The sequence below is a fragment of the Poecilia reticulata genome, chromosome 2, assembly GCF_904066995.2.
Source record: "Poecilia reticulata chromosome 2, P_reticulata-male-v2, whole genome shotgun sequence".
NCBI classification, from domain to species: Eukaryota; Metazoa; Chordata; class Actinopteri; order Cyprinodontiformes; family Poeciliidae; genus Poecilia; species Poecilia reticulata.
In genome coordinates this window covers 36,440,111-36,456,445 of record NC_088831.1, presented here as the reverse complement: position 1 = coordinate 36,456,445, position 16,335 = coordinate 36,440,111, and the positions used below count along the sequence as shown (strand labels likewise).

The window sequence follows — 16,335 nt, the reverse complement described above, 5'->3', positions numbered from 1 at the left end:
TTTCAAGCTTGGGCAAATTGTGTTTATTGTGCCAGTATAGGACTTTAAGCAGCAGTAAAGGAGAACATGAAGCATGCACTTTGGTGTGTCTTCAGAGGAAAAATACAGTACGACACGGTTCCATAAAACATAATCTAGTTGACACATCGTGTAACATGGCAAATAAAACTACACCCTGGAGTATTTATAGTGCTGCTGAAGTTCTGCCTAACAACAACCAGTCCATTGGGTGCTTCTGCATAATACAACTGTGGAATGTTTTTTTTTTTTTACTAGTGAATCAAAATACAAAGAGCAAAGCCTTGCAAGGTAAAATATGGCGGATAAATAATTATTTTGAAACAAAGGGCTGCTGCTTTGTTTTGCAAAGCAAGTCTGAGCTCCCAGGAAGTAGTTAAGAGGATCGCTTTCATTCACTGGATTTACAGTCAGAAGCTCTTAACATCGAACATGACTTTCACATCGGGTCTCTGCACATGTCACAAGTTGTAGCGCGCGCACGCAGACACATGTGGCAGCAGTTGCTGCAACTTAAATCCTGTCACAGTGGCACCTCATGTGTTCAGCACTTGTTTTCAACAGAACTGATTTTTACAAGTGTAGGTTCAGATGTTGGAGTGGACCACACAGTAAATGCTGCTTTAGCATTTATATATTATGTATCGACTAATTAAGAGTGGGTAAAACAATTGGGATTCATTTCATTACTATATTTGTGATGTTATTTTTTATCTTCAAGTTTATTTGTATCGTGTTTCAGCAACAAAGCATTTTTCATTGCCGAATAATAATTAGGTCACTGAATGTCTGTTAATGACTTAATAAACCAGGAATAATGACTTAATAACAGGAATAATTAATATTAAGAAATGCTTGATAACATGTTAATCAATTATTTATACATTTCTTATTAATTTATAAATGAATAATTAAATACTTCTTGCTTTATTCTACAACAACAACTGTCATTTCTCTGCAAGTATAAATCTAAAAGCTGTTGACGTTATATGAAAAATTAAAATTAATGCTGTAACACGTCATCTAAAATACTGCGTTCAATCCAGATGCATGTTAGACAAAATCAGTATCTGGAGCACAAATTCTCATTATATTGTAATTTTACCTTTCAAACTTAATACACATTTAGTTTAGTAAAACGCCTGTAACGGTTTATTGTGTAAACATTTAATAAAACATATTTCTGTAGTTTGTTTTGAGTTTATGTATTGTTATTATTCTAACAGGAGGCAATTTTGGCTTCAAATAACAGATTAAACAACCTGCCAGAACAGCTTTTCAGTCTTATTTCCACGTCTCTTACAGTTTATTAAATATAGAACATATAATATAAATTGCAGTGAAACAAGCGAATGTATAAAAACAGAATTTATGCAAAAAGACACTTGAAGCTAAACCAGTTTAAGGAGGATAAAATCAAGGCACTTTGCAGGTGTGGGGCTACAGGTGAGGGGTCGTGGGGTCGCGGCCACCTCAGGGTTTCATCTCCTTCAGCTGCTTAACCGTCGGTTCACTTCCGTGCAGCAGCTTCGGACAGCTTCTTCAGCCGCTTTTTCAGCTCCAACGGGAACTTCTCGTAGCACTTCTTACACACCGGCTTCATGTCGAACTCCACAAACTTGTTCCTGCGGGGTGAAAGCATAACCAGTTGTAGTCCGAAAGCAATAAAGCATCTAGGGGTACAAAAATGTTGCTGGATTTTGGCTGCTTCTTTGGTACATTCAGTAATTTTTTGCAAGCAAAGGATAACAGTGGAGGGATTGTTAAGAATTAATCAATATAATTAAATCTGTTCATTAAAACAATTTTTTTCTGGTAACATTAAGAGGTTTTTTCTCGGAAAATTACGTCTTTAATTCTACGACTATATTTTTGTAATTCAACAAAAATTTATGTAGCCTGACTCTGATATTCCATCGTTCAACACACAGAAGGGATGATTGAAATAAAAACCACTTTTTGAAAATATTTTCTGTCATTTATATTTTTTAGTAAATAAAGGTAGGAACAAATTATTTAAAATCAGATATTTGATCTGGTCTAAAATCCAGTATTTTTAAGACACATCACCTAGCCCTAGCACCTATAGTACATACACTACAAAAAAAACAAAATCTAAGACAAAACTAACTTGCAAGTAACTTTTCAGCAAGATATAGGAGCTTGTTTTAAGTCAAAATTCCTTAATATTGATGAAAAAGTAAAATTTTCCCATGTAATAAGTGAAATGATCTGCCAATCTACACAATATTAAGAAATTGTTGACTTAAAACAAGCTCCTTTACATTACTGAAAAGTTTATTGATGTTCATTACATCCTTTGAACAAAATTATTAATAATAATGATATTTTAGTCTGGACAGTTCTGCCTATTTTGAGCTCCTTTCAGAACCAACTGACAAATAGAGTTCCGCTCAGGTTGCTAGGTGATGGGCTGGTCTGGGGTTGCTAGGTAACCCCAGACCAGCTGATCTGGTCTGGGGTTGCTAGGTAACGGCACAGCGGCAATGGAATGTGATTTAACAAACCAGGATTTTTTAAACAATTAATTTTCTAGAAACAATAACTTGCCAAAAAAACACGGTTGAGTGGTTTTCAGGCACTTGGATTGATTTTTTTCCAGCTTTTGTTTTCACTCAGCCGTTTCTAAAGTATTTACGCTACCAGGACTGGGTCACGCATAGCAACAAGAGGAAACTTTAGATTTGCTCAGATGATGGCAGAAAGCTGCCGGATGTGATTACGGATTTACTCCCAACACCAGACAGACCAGGGGGAACCAGGAAACAAAGCGCTCCCTTCAGCCTGCGACTGATTCTGATTCTGCTGTTTGCACAGCAAGTTCTGGTCCAAATCCTGATCTTCACTTCCTGCTCAGAGGTGGTCACGTGTGGGGAAAAACATTTCAGTATTACGTCACTCAACTAAGCCAAATCACTGCTTCAATTAGTGTTAGAGAGGTTTTAGGGTTAAATATGGAAAAGCAGAAAACTGAAGGAAGATCAAAACTGACCAAAGGAGGAATAGCTGCAAGGAGAACAGAGAGCAAGGGGGTATCAAAGACACATGGGTATCAGCGGTTTCTTCTTCTTCTCTTTTGAGTCACGCTCACGCTTGGCCAGCCGACGTCTCAAATCGTCTGGGAGTCTTTCGAAGCAGTGTTTGCACACAGGCTTCAGATCCACCTCAACAAATTTATCCCTGACGGAGCAGGGACGATGGAGAGATGAACGGCAGAGAAAGCAGTTCAGGAGGAAATAGAAGTGTTTGGAGACAGCAGAGAGGACAAAGAGAAATAAGCAACAGGAGAGGTGGAAGAAAAGACAACAGACAGATTAGAAATCAGAAAAGATAAGACTGAAAATCATGATTCAAAGCAGCAAAATAAGTCTCAGAGGCAAGACTGACAACAGAGGAGCATGCAAAGAAGAAAACCTTATTTATATTAATGTCAAAAAGGTACAAATACAACCAGGGAGGGTCACAACTTGATGATAATTTAAATTCATTAAGATGCGGTTTTATTTCCTGTTCTGATCATTAATCAGTCATTAACAGCTTTGGAAACCTCTAAATAAAGAGCATCTGAACTGTTTGTGTGTCGATAAAACGTGTAACTTACTTGAGAGTGAGCTTGGTGTTGCAGGTAGAGCAGGCGAAGCAGTTGACACACCAGGCCTTGTTGAGGGCAGACACCACTGGAAATAAACAACCACAGAGAGCAGATTATAAACACATTATTTTGATTTACTTGACAAACTATAATTGATTTGATCAAATACATGGATTCAGAATAAGAGAAATTCCTCACCGTCTCCCTCGATGACACGATTGCAGTGGTAGCAAACGTCTCCGAACAGCTAAGAGGCAGAAACAGAAGATTAGCAACATAGCAAAACATTTTTTTATTTTGTCATGGCTCATCCAACATGCCGTTTTCATAAAACTTAACAAAAAAAGGGTGCAGGATTAACCAGCAGCCCTCCCGACCCCACTAAGGGACAAGGGTGTAAAGAAAATGGATGGATGGATAGAGGGTGCTGGATTACAATGCATCTGAAAGAATAAACCCAAGAAATTACAGAAACATTAAACTTCAATTATTGATGAAAAATGGCAGAATCAGATGACTTGTTATTACATATTTATTATTAGTTCAGTTTTTATGATTATTTTAGGTAATTATGGTTTAGAAAAGATGATGATTGTATCCCAAAACACCCACATGTTAAAAATTCACCTTTTCAGTTTAAAAAGTTCTCAGTTCTTACTATGGATTTAATTTGACTTGGTTGTAAGGTGTTTGTTACCTGGTTGCAGTGTGTTTGTTACCTGGTTATAGTGTGTTTGTTACCTGGTTGTAATGTGTTTGTTACTTGGCTGTAATGTGTTTACCTGGTTGTAATGTCTTTTGTTACCTGGTTGTAATGTGTTTGTTACCTGGTTGTAATGTGTTTGTTACCTGGCTGTAATGTGTTTGTTACCTGGTTGTAATGTGTTTGTTACCTGGCTGTAATGTGTTTGTTACCTGGTTGTAGTGGGTCTCACAGTAAGCCAGTCCCTTGCGCTCGTAGTGACGGTGGCCCAGGAAGGGTTTCTCACACTTAGCACACACAAAATGCTGCAAGCACAACCCAAGGCCCAGCACACATGGTTAGTGCACAAGTCAGTGACATCATCACACTCATTCACAGTACAGTATTATTATGTCACACTATGAGGCCGAAACACAGCAAAGTTCATTCCAGATGTGCTGTTGATGCATCCACACAAGGACTGAAGAAATATTAATAATAGAAGTTTGTAAATTGTTCTTTCAAAATGAGAAAATCACCTACGTTTTAAAATTTTCTTCTGATTTATAAATTGCGAATAAATAAACTATGAAAAAGGAGAACTTAACAGTACCTAAGAACATAGTAAAATAAAAACAACACAAGCAACAAATAAATAAAAAATCTATTTTGTACAAATTATTTCAATCTAAATTAGCTTTATTTGAAACATTCTCCATATTAGTTGTGATTTACAGTTTTGTTAAAACTCATAACAGTTTAAAGTTGTACAAATTATCTCTCTGAGCAATACTTTGGTATAAAACATTTTTTCCTTAGTGACTTATTTGCCAAGGGATTATCCCTCTACAATAAACCACCAATTAAATCTTTAAAAAGTCACGAAATTATAAAAAGGAGACAATATTAGTTAGCTTTTTATTTTTTACAACAAATATGAACCAGTATATTCAGTTAAAATATAAATGTGCAATAAATCACATGTGATCTTTATGTCACTGCATGTGATCTTTATGTCACTGCATTGAACAATAAAGTTGTTCAATGAAAATACAAAAGAATATACTCTATATTTATTTATTTATTGTTTTTTTTTAAATATTTATTTATTTAGTTTTTTTTTAAATACCCAGATTTTCAGGTTACAATTTTATTTTAATTAATATTAAAGTACTTTATTAATATAAAGTTGTTTATAATGGTTTTAGATATTTTGATATTTACTGGGGCATATTTTTTTACTGCGATGGTGTAACAAGTAAATTTTCCCACTGTGGGATAAATAAAGTACTATTCTATTCTAACTACAGTAAACCCTGCATGGAGGCTGGTTAATTTCAGTCAGGCAGGGAGACGGGCAGCATTCAACACTTAAACAGGTGCGCAGCCCCTCCCTCACCATGTCAAAGTGTCTCTCACAATAGGCACGGCCGCCTCGTTCGTAAAATGGGTGGCCCTGAAACGGGCGCTCACACACAGTACACACATGATGCTAAACATTGGGGAAAACAGAGAAACTGACTGTAAATGTGAAAAACTGGGAAAAAGAATTAAGTTGATTAATTTATCATGACAAAAGCTTAAATCTTACAGACATAAATCTGTTTGTTTATAAGTATTTACTGAGTAGTACAATGTGAACGCTTCTTTCTCCAACTTCTATGTTACTACTAGGGATGCAAACAATTAATCGACTTGTAATTAATTATCGATTAATGGTTTATTAGATTAAAATTACTTCCAGCTGATTGAATAAAAGTGTTCGCTCAGATCTTCTTTTATTGTTGTAGTTTGGCTGCCATCTAGCAGAGGGCGCCAGTAGTCATTTTTAAACCTTAAACGTAATTATTAACCATATGGAATTAAAGATGGCAGCTATTCCATAACAGGAAAGAGAAACAGTCCGGTTTGTGATGCAAAATGCATCTTTTGCAGTTTTGCTTTGAAATATAAACACATGACAAGCTCATCAAGTTTCATTTTAATAAAACTCATTCAGCTGAGCTGCATGGCGGAGCAACGCTGACACATTAGGGCCATTGTAGATAGAAACAAAAGAAAGAGGAATAAAGTTAAACAAAAACTCAAAATGTTTTAGATTAAGTCCACCTACTTTCTAGAAAAAAGGTGGACATTTTCACAGCTTTTAAAGTAGAAAATTTTTAACTTTTCAGAAATTTCATTCATGGAGTGAAGTTTCAACTTTCCTTCAAGAGCAACCACAAATTGTACTTCTGTATGAACAACTGTTCATATTTTATACTTTTAATCTTATTTTTCCTTTCAGCAACTTAAGAGATTAGTGTTTTGTTGTATTTTATAAATATGTCTAAGTTTAATAATGTGAGAGAGCGACAGTCTTCTGTTTATTTAGTCACTATTTAATACATCTGACACAAAATAATGTTAGGATTTAATGTTTTTCTCTTCAAACTCATTATATTATGAAAAATGAAGCCCTTCAGGTTATGGAAAGACAATTAGCTCTTTTCATACAAGACAAAACTGACTCATCAATTAATCGCAAGTCAACTGATAAGACCAGTCATCTTTAGATTAACTCATTAATCGATAATTTGCATCCCTAGTTGCCATCTGTTGAATTTTTAGGTGGAATAATTTTTTAAAAATTGCACCTCGACGTGCCACTGCTTGCCCATGGCGTTGACCACGCGGCCCTCGATGGGTCTCCTGCAGGCCCCGCAGATTGGGACGCCCATCTTGTCATGGCAGGGCAGACAGTAGAGCTCGCCTTTCAGCTCCCTGGCATCCGCTGTCAGCTCCTTACTGCAGAGATTTCAAACAATTCAGGAGGTTTAACGGTATTAAACCTCAGCTGAACTGACATATTGATGTCATTTCTATTTTGGAAAAAAAATGCAAAACATAAATTGTAAGGAATAGTCACATTTATGTTCAAAGAAGTAGAATATTTAGAAAGATTTTCAACTATTTTCTAGTACTTGGGTGCACATTATTTATGCATACAAAGACAGTTACCTAACCTTTCCACTAGATGGCAGTATTGGGTTTTTGGTCAATCAATTGAGTTTTTCTTCAAAATATATTTTTAGAAAAACGAAGCAAAGTTTTATGCCAATAACCCTAAAATCTTGGTTAATATCCTCTAACATTTGCATTTAACTGTTAAGACTTTGACATTTGCCTGCATGCATGAGACTTTTCAATGAAATCCACATTAATTGTCTCTTGCATTGTGCAGCCCTCTCACTTATTTTTGCTTGTGACTGTGTTTACCCGCAGTTGTTGCAGTTGAAGTGATCCGGGTGATAGGGGTCGTTCTTGAAAAGCAGCGGCTGCTCGTCAATGATGGCGTGACACTTCTGACAGACATATTTTCCCAGTCCACGGGCTTTCTCCTTGTTGTGACAGGGGCGACACAGATGTCTACAGAGACAGAAAAAAAATAGAGGGGCAATTTTCATTAGAAACTAAGTCTCTTGTGGGATCAATAAGGTTGAAGACTTTAATTTCCAAAGGTTATTTGACTTAAAGAGGGATATCAGATAAAAGTCATGGGTCATTTCAAGCAGAACAGTCAATACTGGATACAAACCAGTAACAAAGTAACAACTTGCACCGATGTTTTATACAGTTAATAGCCACTAAAAGTTAATAGCACATTAAAGTCATTCTATTAATGTGGTTTAGGACATTAAAAATTAATTGGACTATTCTTTGGAGCACATAAATGTCTCATCTTAAGCTCATCTAAGATCAACTCAAAACACAGTTTCTGTTTATAAAGAGTTGAGCTTCCAGAAGGTATAAACAGTATGATATTCAAAGCAATAAGCACTTATAATTAAATACTAGCAACACATTTAGGGAGTGTTTATTCTATAATTAGATCTAATCTTAAAGCACAGGTTACACTTTTTAAAACAAAATGTACATAGTTCCCACACGCATGCGCAATGCACAGTGGACCCATGGTTTCGAGACGAACAAAACGAAAATATATGGACACTTTTGACCAATGTGCAAAATCACATGAACAAAATCACTGCTGTCGGGATTTACCCGTCTGAGACAGAAGTAAAATCTATCAGACGATGTCGACAAGCTGCCGATTCAGTTAACTACTTCGTGAACACCATGGAGACTGAAATCCATGGACGAATACAAACAATGTTTAAACGAATTTGTAATGGACTTACGAACTCTTCGTGTGAATAACAATGTTCTGGTGGCAGGCAGAGTACGCATATAATAGTAACATGTAGGCTACACGTCCGTGTTAGCTAGCAGCTAAAAGCTACATTAGCTAAGCTAATTTTGCTAGATCCGACGTTCTGTAAGTAACTACAGTAAATATCAGTGATATTTATCTTAGTATTACATAGAGGTGGAGTACTCACAAATTGTGTTTGAGTAATAGTTGTCATGTACTTATATTATTTGTAAGTTAAGAACGAGGCGAAAGCTAGCTCCACGTTTGTGGGTTGTTTATTGTTGTCATAGCAACTCCATGGCAACTGCCAAAAAAGGGCAAAGTTCACTGACGTGTTACGTGACATGAGAACTAACGTTATGTCAGTTAAAATAAACTGATTAAATCAATTACTTAATAATGAGAACCAGGTCTGATTTTCAACACCTTTATTCTGTTGCTGTCCATATGAATCAAAACGTAAATATCAACATTTAACCATTATTTTAGCAACAGTAGAAAGAATTATAGCTTCTCTGTTTTTTTTAATTAAAAAGTTAAATTGTGTTATAAGGTTTAGGTAAATTCTCTTGTTTAAATACAGAGGTATTTTTATTGGAACATTCACACCCACCAAACATTAAATATGAGAGTAAATGACTGAGCTATCACTGACCGTCCAGCGTTTTTAACAAATCCAACATCTGCGAGAACCGCCTGGCAAAGGTCACAGCAGAAACACTCGGGGTGCCAGCTGTTGTTCATCGCCTTGATCACTCGGCCAATGATGAACTCACCTGAGAGGAGAACAAACGTTTACAGAAACAACAGCAATGAAGCGATTTGGCTCTTAAAATCCAGCTCCGTTCTCATTTGGTTCTGAACAAGAAGAAAGGTTTATGCTCACCACACTGATGGCAACAAGGAGCGAACAGCATCTGGAAGTCATGTTCGCAGTACTTCCTGCCTTCAAACTGTCAAAACAAATATATTACTGGTGTTGTAATTCAAACGTTTCTCACTTTAACTCCAGCATAAAGTGTTGAAGTGCATTTTAAACAGGCAGCAAAATGGTTGCATATAATATTTCTAACATTAATATGCTTTTTAACATGTTAAAAGTTATTGGTGTTTGCTCATAATATCAGATATGTATACTATTCAATATACATGGGGTTTAAGCGATGTTTAATCACAAAATAGTGATATAAAATACAAATAGTAGGGATAATTGCAGAGAAAAATGTGAATAATTTCACAGCAAAACATCTGAAAACGAAGAAGGAAATTATTAGTTTGATCTGTGTCATTAAATGAACTGCAGCTGTGGATGTTTCCTGGATTTCATTTTATCTCTGTGTATTTATAGCAACATGAACAGTAAGGAAAGGAAGAACTGATCTCCTTGTCTTTGATGTCTATTGATTATTGATCAGGTTGTATGGTTCACATTAGAGGCCTTGTGTTGTTTGAGAATCTGAGAAACATCTGGCCTTGTTTCAACATCTGTGCAGAAATAGTTTATTGGAAAAGAAGCTTTTAATAATTCAACACTGTTTAAAGGTTGTGATCACCTTGATTTGCTTCTCAGCCTATCACATGCATTGGTTTATATTACTGAAGAACATTTGTGTGCCAAAAGGTTTTCTATATGTTGTTTTATACAAACTACTGCACATATTACCATGATTTTTTTTAAATTACGAGAGTAAAGCAACAATATTATGACAGTAAAGTAACAATAATAACAAAGAAAATTGTCAAATTACTAGAAAAAAGTTGTTTTAATGAAAGCAAAGTTTTGATGACCAAATTCTAACCTCGAAATATGGTCAACATTCCTCATTTCAGTTTGTTATAATTATTCTAATTTATAATGTATTTTGTTATAAAATTACCACATCGAGGTATTAAAATTTTATTCTGGTAGTATTCTGAATTTATTCTTGTATAAAATTTTATTCTCATATTATTTTTGAGTTACTGGGGAACAACTTTATTCTTGTTATATTCTGACTTTTTTTCATGTAATATCACTCCTTTATTTGAATAGCTAATTTTTTTCTCTTAGCCTGGCACTAATACTCCTTCGTATTACACATTGTGATTAAAACAATCCAAAATATTTCAATAGTAGCCAATTTCATTTAATTTCATTGATTAAGGAAAAAGGGGTATTCACGTTTCACATTTTGTGATTAACTGTGATTAACCACATTTTGTTCAGTTTATGTGAGTTTATGAAGACTGACTTTGCAGAGTTTATGAACGCTTGAAAATACTTCCATAGGGAAGAAAACTGGTCTAATTATTGCAAACACATAACCAGTTATTGCGTATAGTGTAAAATAGATTTTTTTCCACATGACTTTCTTTACCTTAAAGGGGATCAATCATACAAAATTAACATTTTGCATATTTTTATACATCCATTTGGGTTTCTCCTGCTTCTAAAAAAAACCCAAGTGCTTAAAAAACAAACAGTCGCTAATTGGCAATAAGTTAATGTTTTTTTTGTGTCTGGAAATTGAGCCTTAGGAATATAACGTCACATCAGCAGGCACTGCTAGTCACCTAGCAACCCCAGTGAAGCCCAGCCTGTTACCCAGCAACCCAAGCTGAGCTCCAGGACATTTGTTCAGCTGATTTTGCTCTACAACGGCTGCTGGAAAAAGCAAAGTGTTTGATTGTTGATTTTACCATCCAGAAACCACTTGCTGCATTCTTGTTGGATGTCCAAGAGGCCCCACTTATGCTTTTCAAATATGTACGGTTGCATAATCGCACATCTGTTGCCGACATTTTCACGTGAGTTGTGTAAATTAGTGTAAAATGTAACAAGCATGTTTTGTTTACCCCATAGATAGACTTATTGTAACATGTTCAAGGATGAATAATAGGTCACTTTTAAATGAAATTATTTAAAAACTGCTTTTTGTATTTACTTTTGTCTGATATTAAAATTTGTTGGATGATCTGAAACATTTAAGTGTGACAAAAAATAAAAGCAAAACCATAAATCTATTTAATTTTACAGCTCCATAAAAACACACAGGCAGAGCAGATAGGAAGTGTGCTACACAACATCTGCTGATTTAGCCTCAGGGAGAGCTTACATGTAAGAGTTATTGCCTCATGCATGTTTTTATTAATTTATCAGGGCATAGAAAGTTACCTCATAGAAGAGTCCCTCCGGGAACTGCTGGAAACACTGAGCACAGACGAAGCACTGCTCATGGTAAAGCTCCCCGTTGCTGTTCACTATCTTTTCCGCCGGTGCGAAGCGGCTCTTGCAGCGCTCACACATGGCGTTGGCCAGGGCGTTGGCCATGTTGCTGAAGACAAACATGAAGAAAAATAAAAAAAATCAGAGCAAAATGCACTGAAATCATGCAAAAAGGGCATAATTTAAATAAAAATGTATGATTTATCACGGTTTGTAGGTTTGGTGCAAGTTGATTCAACCCAGGCCTAAACAGAGTTTGGATAGGACAATAACTGGGGTCACGCCAGAACACATAAAACAACGTTTAAAAAGTTGTTGCCACATTTCCCATAGCATGATAACAGCTAGAAGATTGTTCTAGCTGTTATCAGCTGATGTAAGAGTTTCCAGGTTTATTTTGGTTCTGGTTCATCAGGGTGGGAGACTAAGCGAGGAGTAAAACCTGCATGTTGTCCTTCTGGCACAACAAGAAGCTGCTGCTAATCAAATCTGAGGTATGAGGACAAACACTGGAAAATTGGATTTAAGATTACAGGACAGGGAAGAAACAACATGTGCAGGATTAACGTTGATCAGATAAAATATTTTTATCACAGTAAAATATGTTCGGCACTATATCAACAGGGATGGGTGCAATATTTTCTAATATTTAGAAATAATAATCTCAAAATCTGAGACACAAGAAACATGCCCAACAAGTATGAACTCTTATGAACTCAAGTTATGACTCTTTTCAGTCTGTAATGAAACAGAGTGGATGAAGTAAAATGTTCAACTAGAATAAAATAAGTAAGGATCCCAAATTGAAGTCCTGATAAATGCATTTTGTTCAGCGTTGTGAACACTCTACACAATATGCGTACTGCTTAATTGCAATAAGGTAATTTTTTTAGCCAACATGGACTCAGACTCTATGCCTGTAATATAATTCATGACAATAGTTGTGTAACATAACCCCGAATGTGTTTAGGTAAAAAGGTGGTAAAATTATATAGAAATACGTTTGAAATACCAAAGCAGCAGAACAGAAATTCAACAGATCAAAAATAGATAAAACAACAACATGAATCAATGATGATCTCGATGAAGCAAATAAAAAAAAGTCTGAGATGGAAACTTTGATTTTATTACTGTAAAAAAGAAAAACAGGTTTTGGATTTTCTCAGTGTTGGGGAGGTTTGTGATTGGCCCAACTCTATTACAAAAGCAAAATGTTAACAATATTGGTTCATCGTTCTGAGAAATCTTTGAAATGTAAATGCTAACCCAAACAGAAGGTTTATTTTTCTGAGTTTGTGTCTCCCATCCAGATGCAACATTTTTATTTTATCTCATGAAAGAAAAAAGCTATCTGTAGCATATGTGTGGTTTTTTTTGTTTTGTATTTGTCTCCATTTGGTTTGGCTCCATTTACTTTAAAACGTGTGCCGAGTTAAAGACTGAGAGGAAATTGTACAGAATGTAAAAGTAAACTGAAGCTACAACTGTTTAGCCTAGCACTGCCTTAGCTATGCTCATCATCTTTTTTTGGATTTTACCGCATTTAATGACAAACTTATCGCCACCTTACCACTGATGTATAATCGGAGCTGTAAGCGTTTTGACTGGAGTCCATCAGGCAATAAAAACTGTTTTTAAAAACGTCTTAACAGTTACTAATTATCTTCACATCAACAATAGAAATTGTGTAATATAATTTATTTGTGCTGCCTTTGTGCTTTCTCACAGCGCTTTAATGTTAATATGGTTGCCCAAGTGGTTGTTTCAAGATTTTGTTTTGATTAAAGCTGCTTGATATTAGGAAACTATGCAATCACAATGTCATTCATCAGCACAAAGGGCTGTAAAACCTAATTTCTTATAAGGACTTTAATTAAAAAACAAAGATGACCTCTGATAATGGTGACATTAAATCTAAACACTTGAATGCTTATAATAAGAATATAAAATCCAGATAGATGTCCCTGCTCTGCAGTTTAATACCCAATAAGCTGGATGTAGGTGGAAATATGAAGCAGGGAGACATGTTGGTATGAAAAACGCAGAGAAGGGGGATTTGGAGGAACAATCCTGGCTTTCCTGCTTTCTAAAAGGTCAAAATAGCACAGTGTGTGAAGGCAACACACATAAACACACAAGACCATGGAGGATTATCACAAAGTGAAACCATCTGGTAATTTTTACTTAGTTATACCGCATTTATTTCAAAGAAGTACAAAAACACGATTCATTTGTTCTCATTTTTGGGTTATGCTCCAAACATCAACATGTGAGCTACGGCAGCTTTATGAAGTATTTATTATATCATACACCTTGCATTAAAAAGGTGTTTAGCTGGCATGCGCTGTAAAAATATCACTTTGAGGCAAGATGTGTCCAGTCTGCTGAAGGATTATCACATACACATTTTTCTTCTGGCCCGTTTGGACTGATATCAAATACACTGACAGCCCTGCCCTGGCCGAAGGATTTGTGTGAGGAAGTGATACATCCCTCAGGCATTTCCACCCTCATATCTGCCTTTAGCAGCACCCATAGCCAAGCTGAACACATTTATATAGCTTGGGAAAAAAAGGCCTTTTCTAATTAAATTTAATCCAATTTTCCATATCTCTTGGCTTAGTTTTTGTTGGGATCTGCTCAAAAGCTGCTTTCATGCGGCTAAATTAAATTCACACATGAGGTAGAGAAAGAAAGCAGAGAGTTATGTTCTCACAGCTCAAAAGACTGGCACCTGGAAAGAGTTTGCAAGGTGACAGGAAGTAAAAAGCCTGCTTAGAGCTTTGCTTTATAACATGTCCATGTGTTTTCTTTTTTGGTTCATGTATTTGTATAAATAATATGCTGTATCAACGGGACGAACAAAAAAAGAGATGAAGCCAGCAAGAAAAAGTATGAGAGAAGCATCTTCTTGAAGCATAAACTTGTTCAGCATGAATTCCCATATGGCATCAGCATGTCATTCTTTACGCTTTGAACTTTTGATTTGCAGTGAAGTCAGCACATTGTCCAATTGTAATTACTGCGTTGTGAAGACAGTGTGGGTGAACATTTGCTCCTGCAGATTCACATATCAACTGAAATGCATTTCCAGGGGTCCAAAAAAATGTATAAACCAAATACCTTTAGCAGTTAGAAATCGTCAGTAGTGGGCTAACAACAGCGCTAATCTTTATCGCACATGGCTTCACCTAAATTCATTTTTCCAGATAAATTCTAAATCTCTGATTTCCTTTGCTGTTTTGTAAATTTTTAGTTGATAAAGGTCAAAATCTGTGTTGAAGTTTTGATTATTGACTGTAAAAATTATTCTGGTAGTTAGACATTAATATTCATGCTCTTATTTTGAAGTTCGTGGTACAGATCTGTTTCCTCTCCTCACCATTTTGTCTTTTTTTTTGCACTATTTCAACAACTAAACATACAGAATACAAAAAAACAGAACAAGATGTAAACATAAATACAATAGAGCATAATATATAAATTAAAATTAAATGTAATCTTTCAAAGGCAGATATAATTTGAACTGAAGTTAGCGCTTTAGCATTAGCTTCCACTAAATGTTGGTGTAGTTCTTTAGCGTTAGCGCCATTACAGTTTATGATTAGTGCTTTAGGGTTAGAGCCACTAACCTTTTAGTTAGCGTGCTACCTCAGCAAATTATACACTTTTATTTAAGGTACTGTTGTGATATTGCTAAAAGTGCAAAAAGTAATTTATTTTCCGTTTTTTTTGATAACTATGATTGTTCAGGATGTCAGAACAAACATAACCCAAAAGAGTATAAGTACTGCTCTTAAAAAAATCTACAACTGCCTACAATTACTGTAAATAATCATTTCATCACTCGATGTAACTTCTTCCTCCAAAACTGCAGATAATTGGTTGTTTAAATTTTGAGCTACCCTCATTACATCACAAAATTATCCAATTCTACAATGCCATGCATTTTGTAATAGTTGGTTCGAAGTATATATTGTTAAAAGCACAGTAGTTCATCTTTCTAATGCTGTCTTGGGTTTATTGTATCACAGACTCTGAGTATCAGTAGGGGAATGTTTTGTTTTGCTGTAGGAGGGAGTGGTGCACTCTAAAAAAAACAGATGGCACAGTATGTGTGGCACAGTGAAAAAACAACATTTTATGAGAATATTGAGGCAGGAAAACAATCATTTTAAGCACAGCAAACTTCCTTATTGCAACTGAGGTGCCAACAATATACATAGCATTAACTTTAATAACTGTACTTATGGTTTCTAATGTGATGTAATAATGCAGGCAACTGACTTGGACTACTTTATAATCAGTATCATAACAGATGAATGGCACACTGTAAAAAAATATGCTAGTTGTCTTGTTGCTTTGACTCAGTTAAGTTGTACTAACTTTAATTGTCAAGCTCAAAACACTTAATAAAAGATATTCCCTTAACTGTCTTATATTAAACTAAAAATGATTAGTTAACAGGAATTTTACTTAAGTTTTTACATTACTACATCAAGTTGACTTACCATAAAAATTTACATTTTTATAACTTAACTAATTTTTTATTTTATTTTTTTTTACTGCAGCCAGGTAAAAAAATTATTATTTGTACTACTAGTAAAACTGGTAATATTACC

At 35.2% G+C, this 16,335-nt stretch overlaps 1 protein-coding gene across 9 annotated transcripts in view; it reads right to left on the bottom strand.

Moving 5' to 3' along the window:
- LOC103461059 (LIM and senescent cell antigen-like-containing domain protein 1) overlaps nucleotides 1-16,335 on the bottom strand; it is a 34,732-nt gene continuing 18,397 nt past the window's right edge. For 4 of the 9 annotated variants that reach the window (XM_008403414.3, XM_081604522.1, XM_008403405.3 and 1 more), the window contains exons 2-11: nucleotides 11,663-11,822; nucleotides 9,395-9,461; nucleotides 9,164-9,284; nucleotides 7,572-7,721; nucleotides 6,950-7,100; nucleotides 4,547-4,639; nucleotides 3,830-3,878; nucleotides 3,641-3,716; nucleotides 3,032-3,219; nucleotides 1-1,643 (exon numbers count right to left, since the gene is read on the bottom strand). In XM_008403414.3, the coding sequence (XP_008401636.1) occupies nucleotides 3,075-3,219; nucleotides 3,641-3,716; nucleotides 3,830-3,878; nucleotides 4,547-4,639; nucleotides 6,950-7,100; nucleotides 7,572-7,721; nucleotides 9,164-9,284; nucleotides 9,395-9,461; nucleotides 11,663-11,822 (1,012 nt within the window). In that variant the 3' untranslated portion in view covers nucleotides 1-1,643; nucleotides 3,032-3,074. Of the gene's footprint in view, nucleotides 1,644-3,031; nucleotides 3,220-3,640; nucleotides 3,717-3,829; nucleotides 3,879-4,295; nucleotides 4,481-4,546; nucleotides 4,640-5,712; nucleotides 5,806-6,949; nucleotides 7,101-7,571; nucleotides 7,722-9,163; nucleotides 9,285-9,394; nucleotides 9,462-11,662; nucleotides 11,823-16,335 lie in introns of those variants that run through there. The other 5 variants (XM_008403390.3, XM_081604523.1, XM_081604521.1 and 2 more) reach the window with 5 other exon arrangements.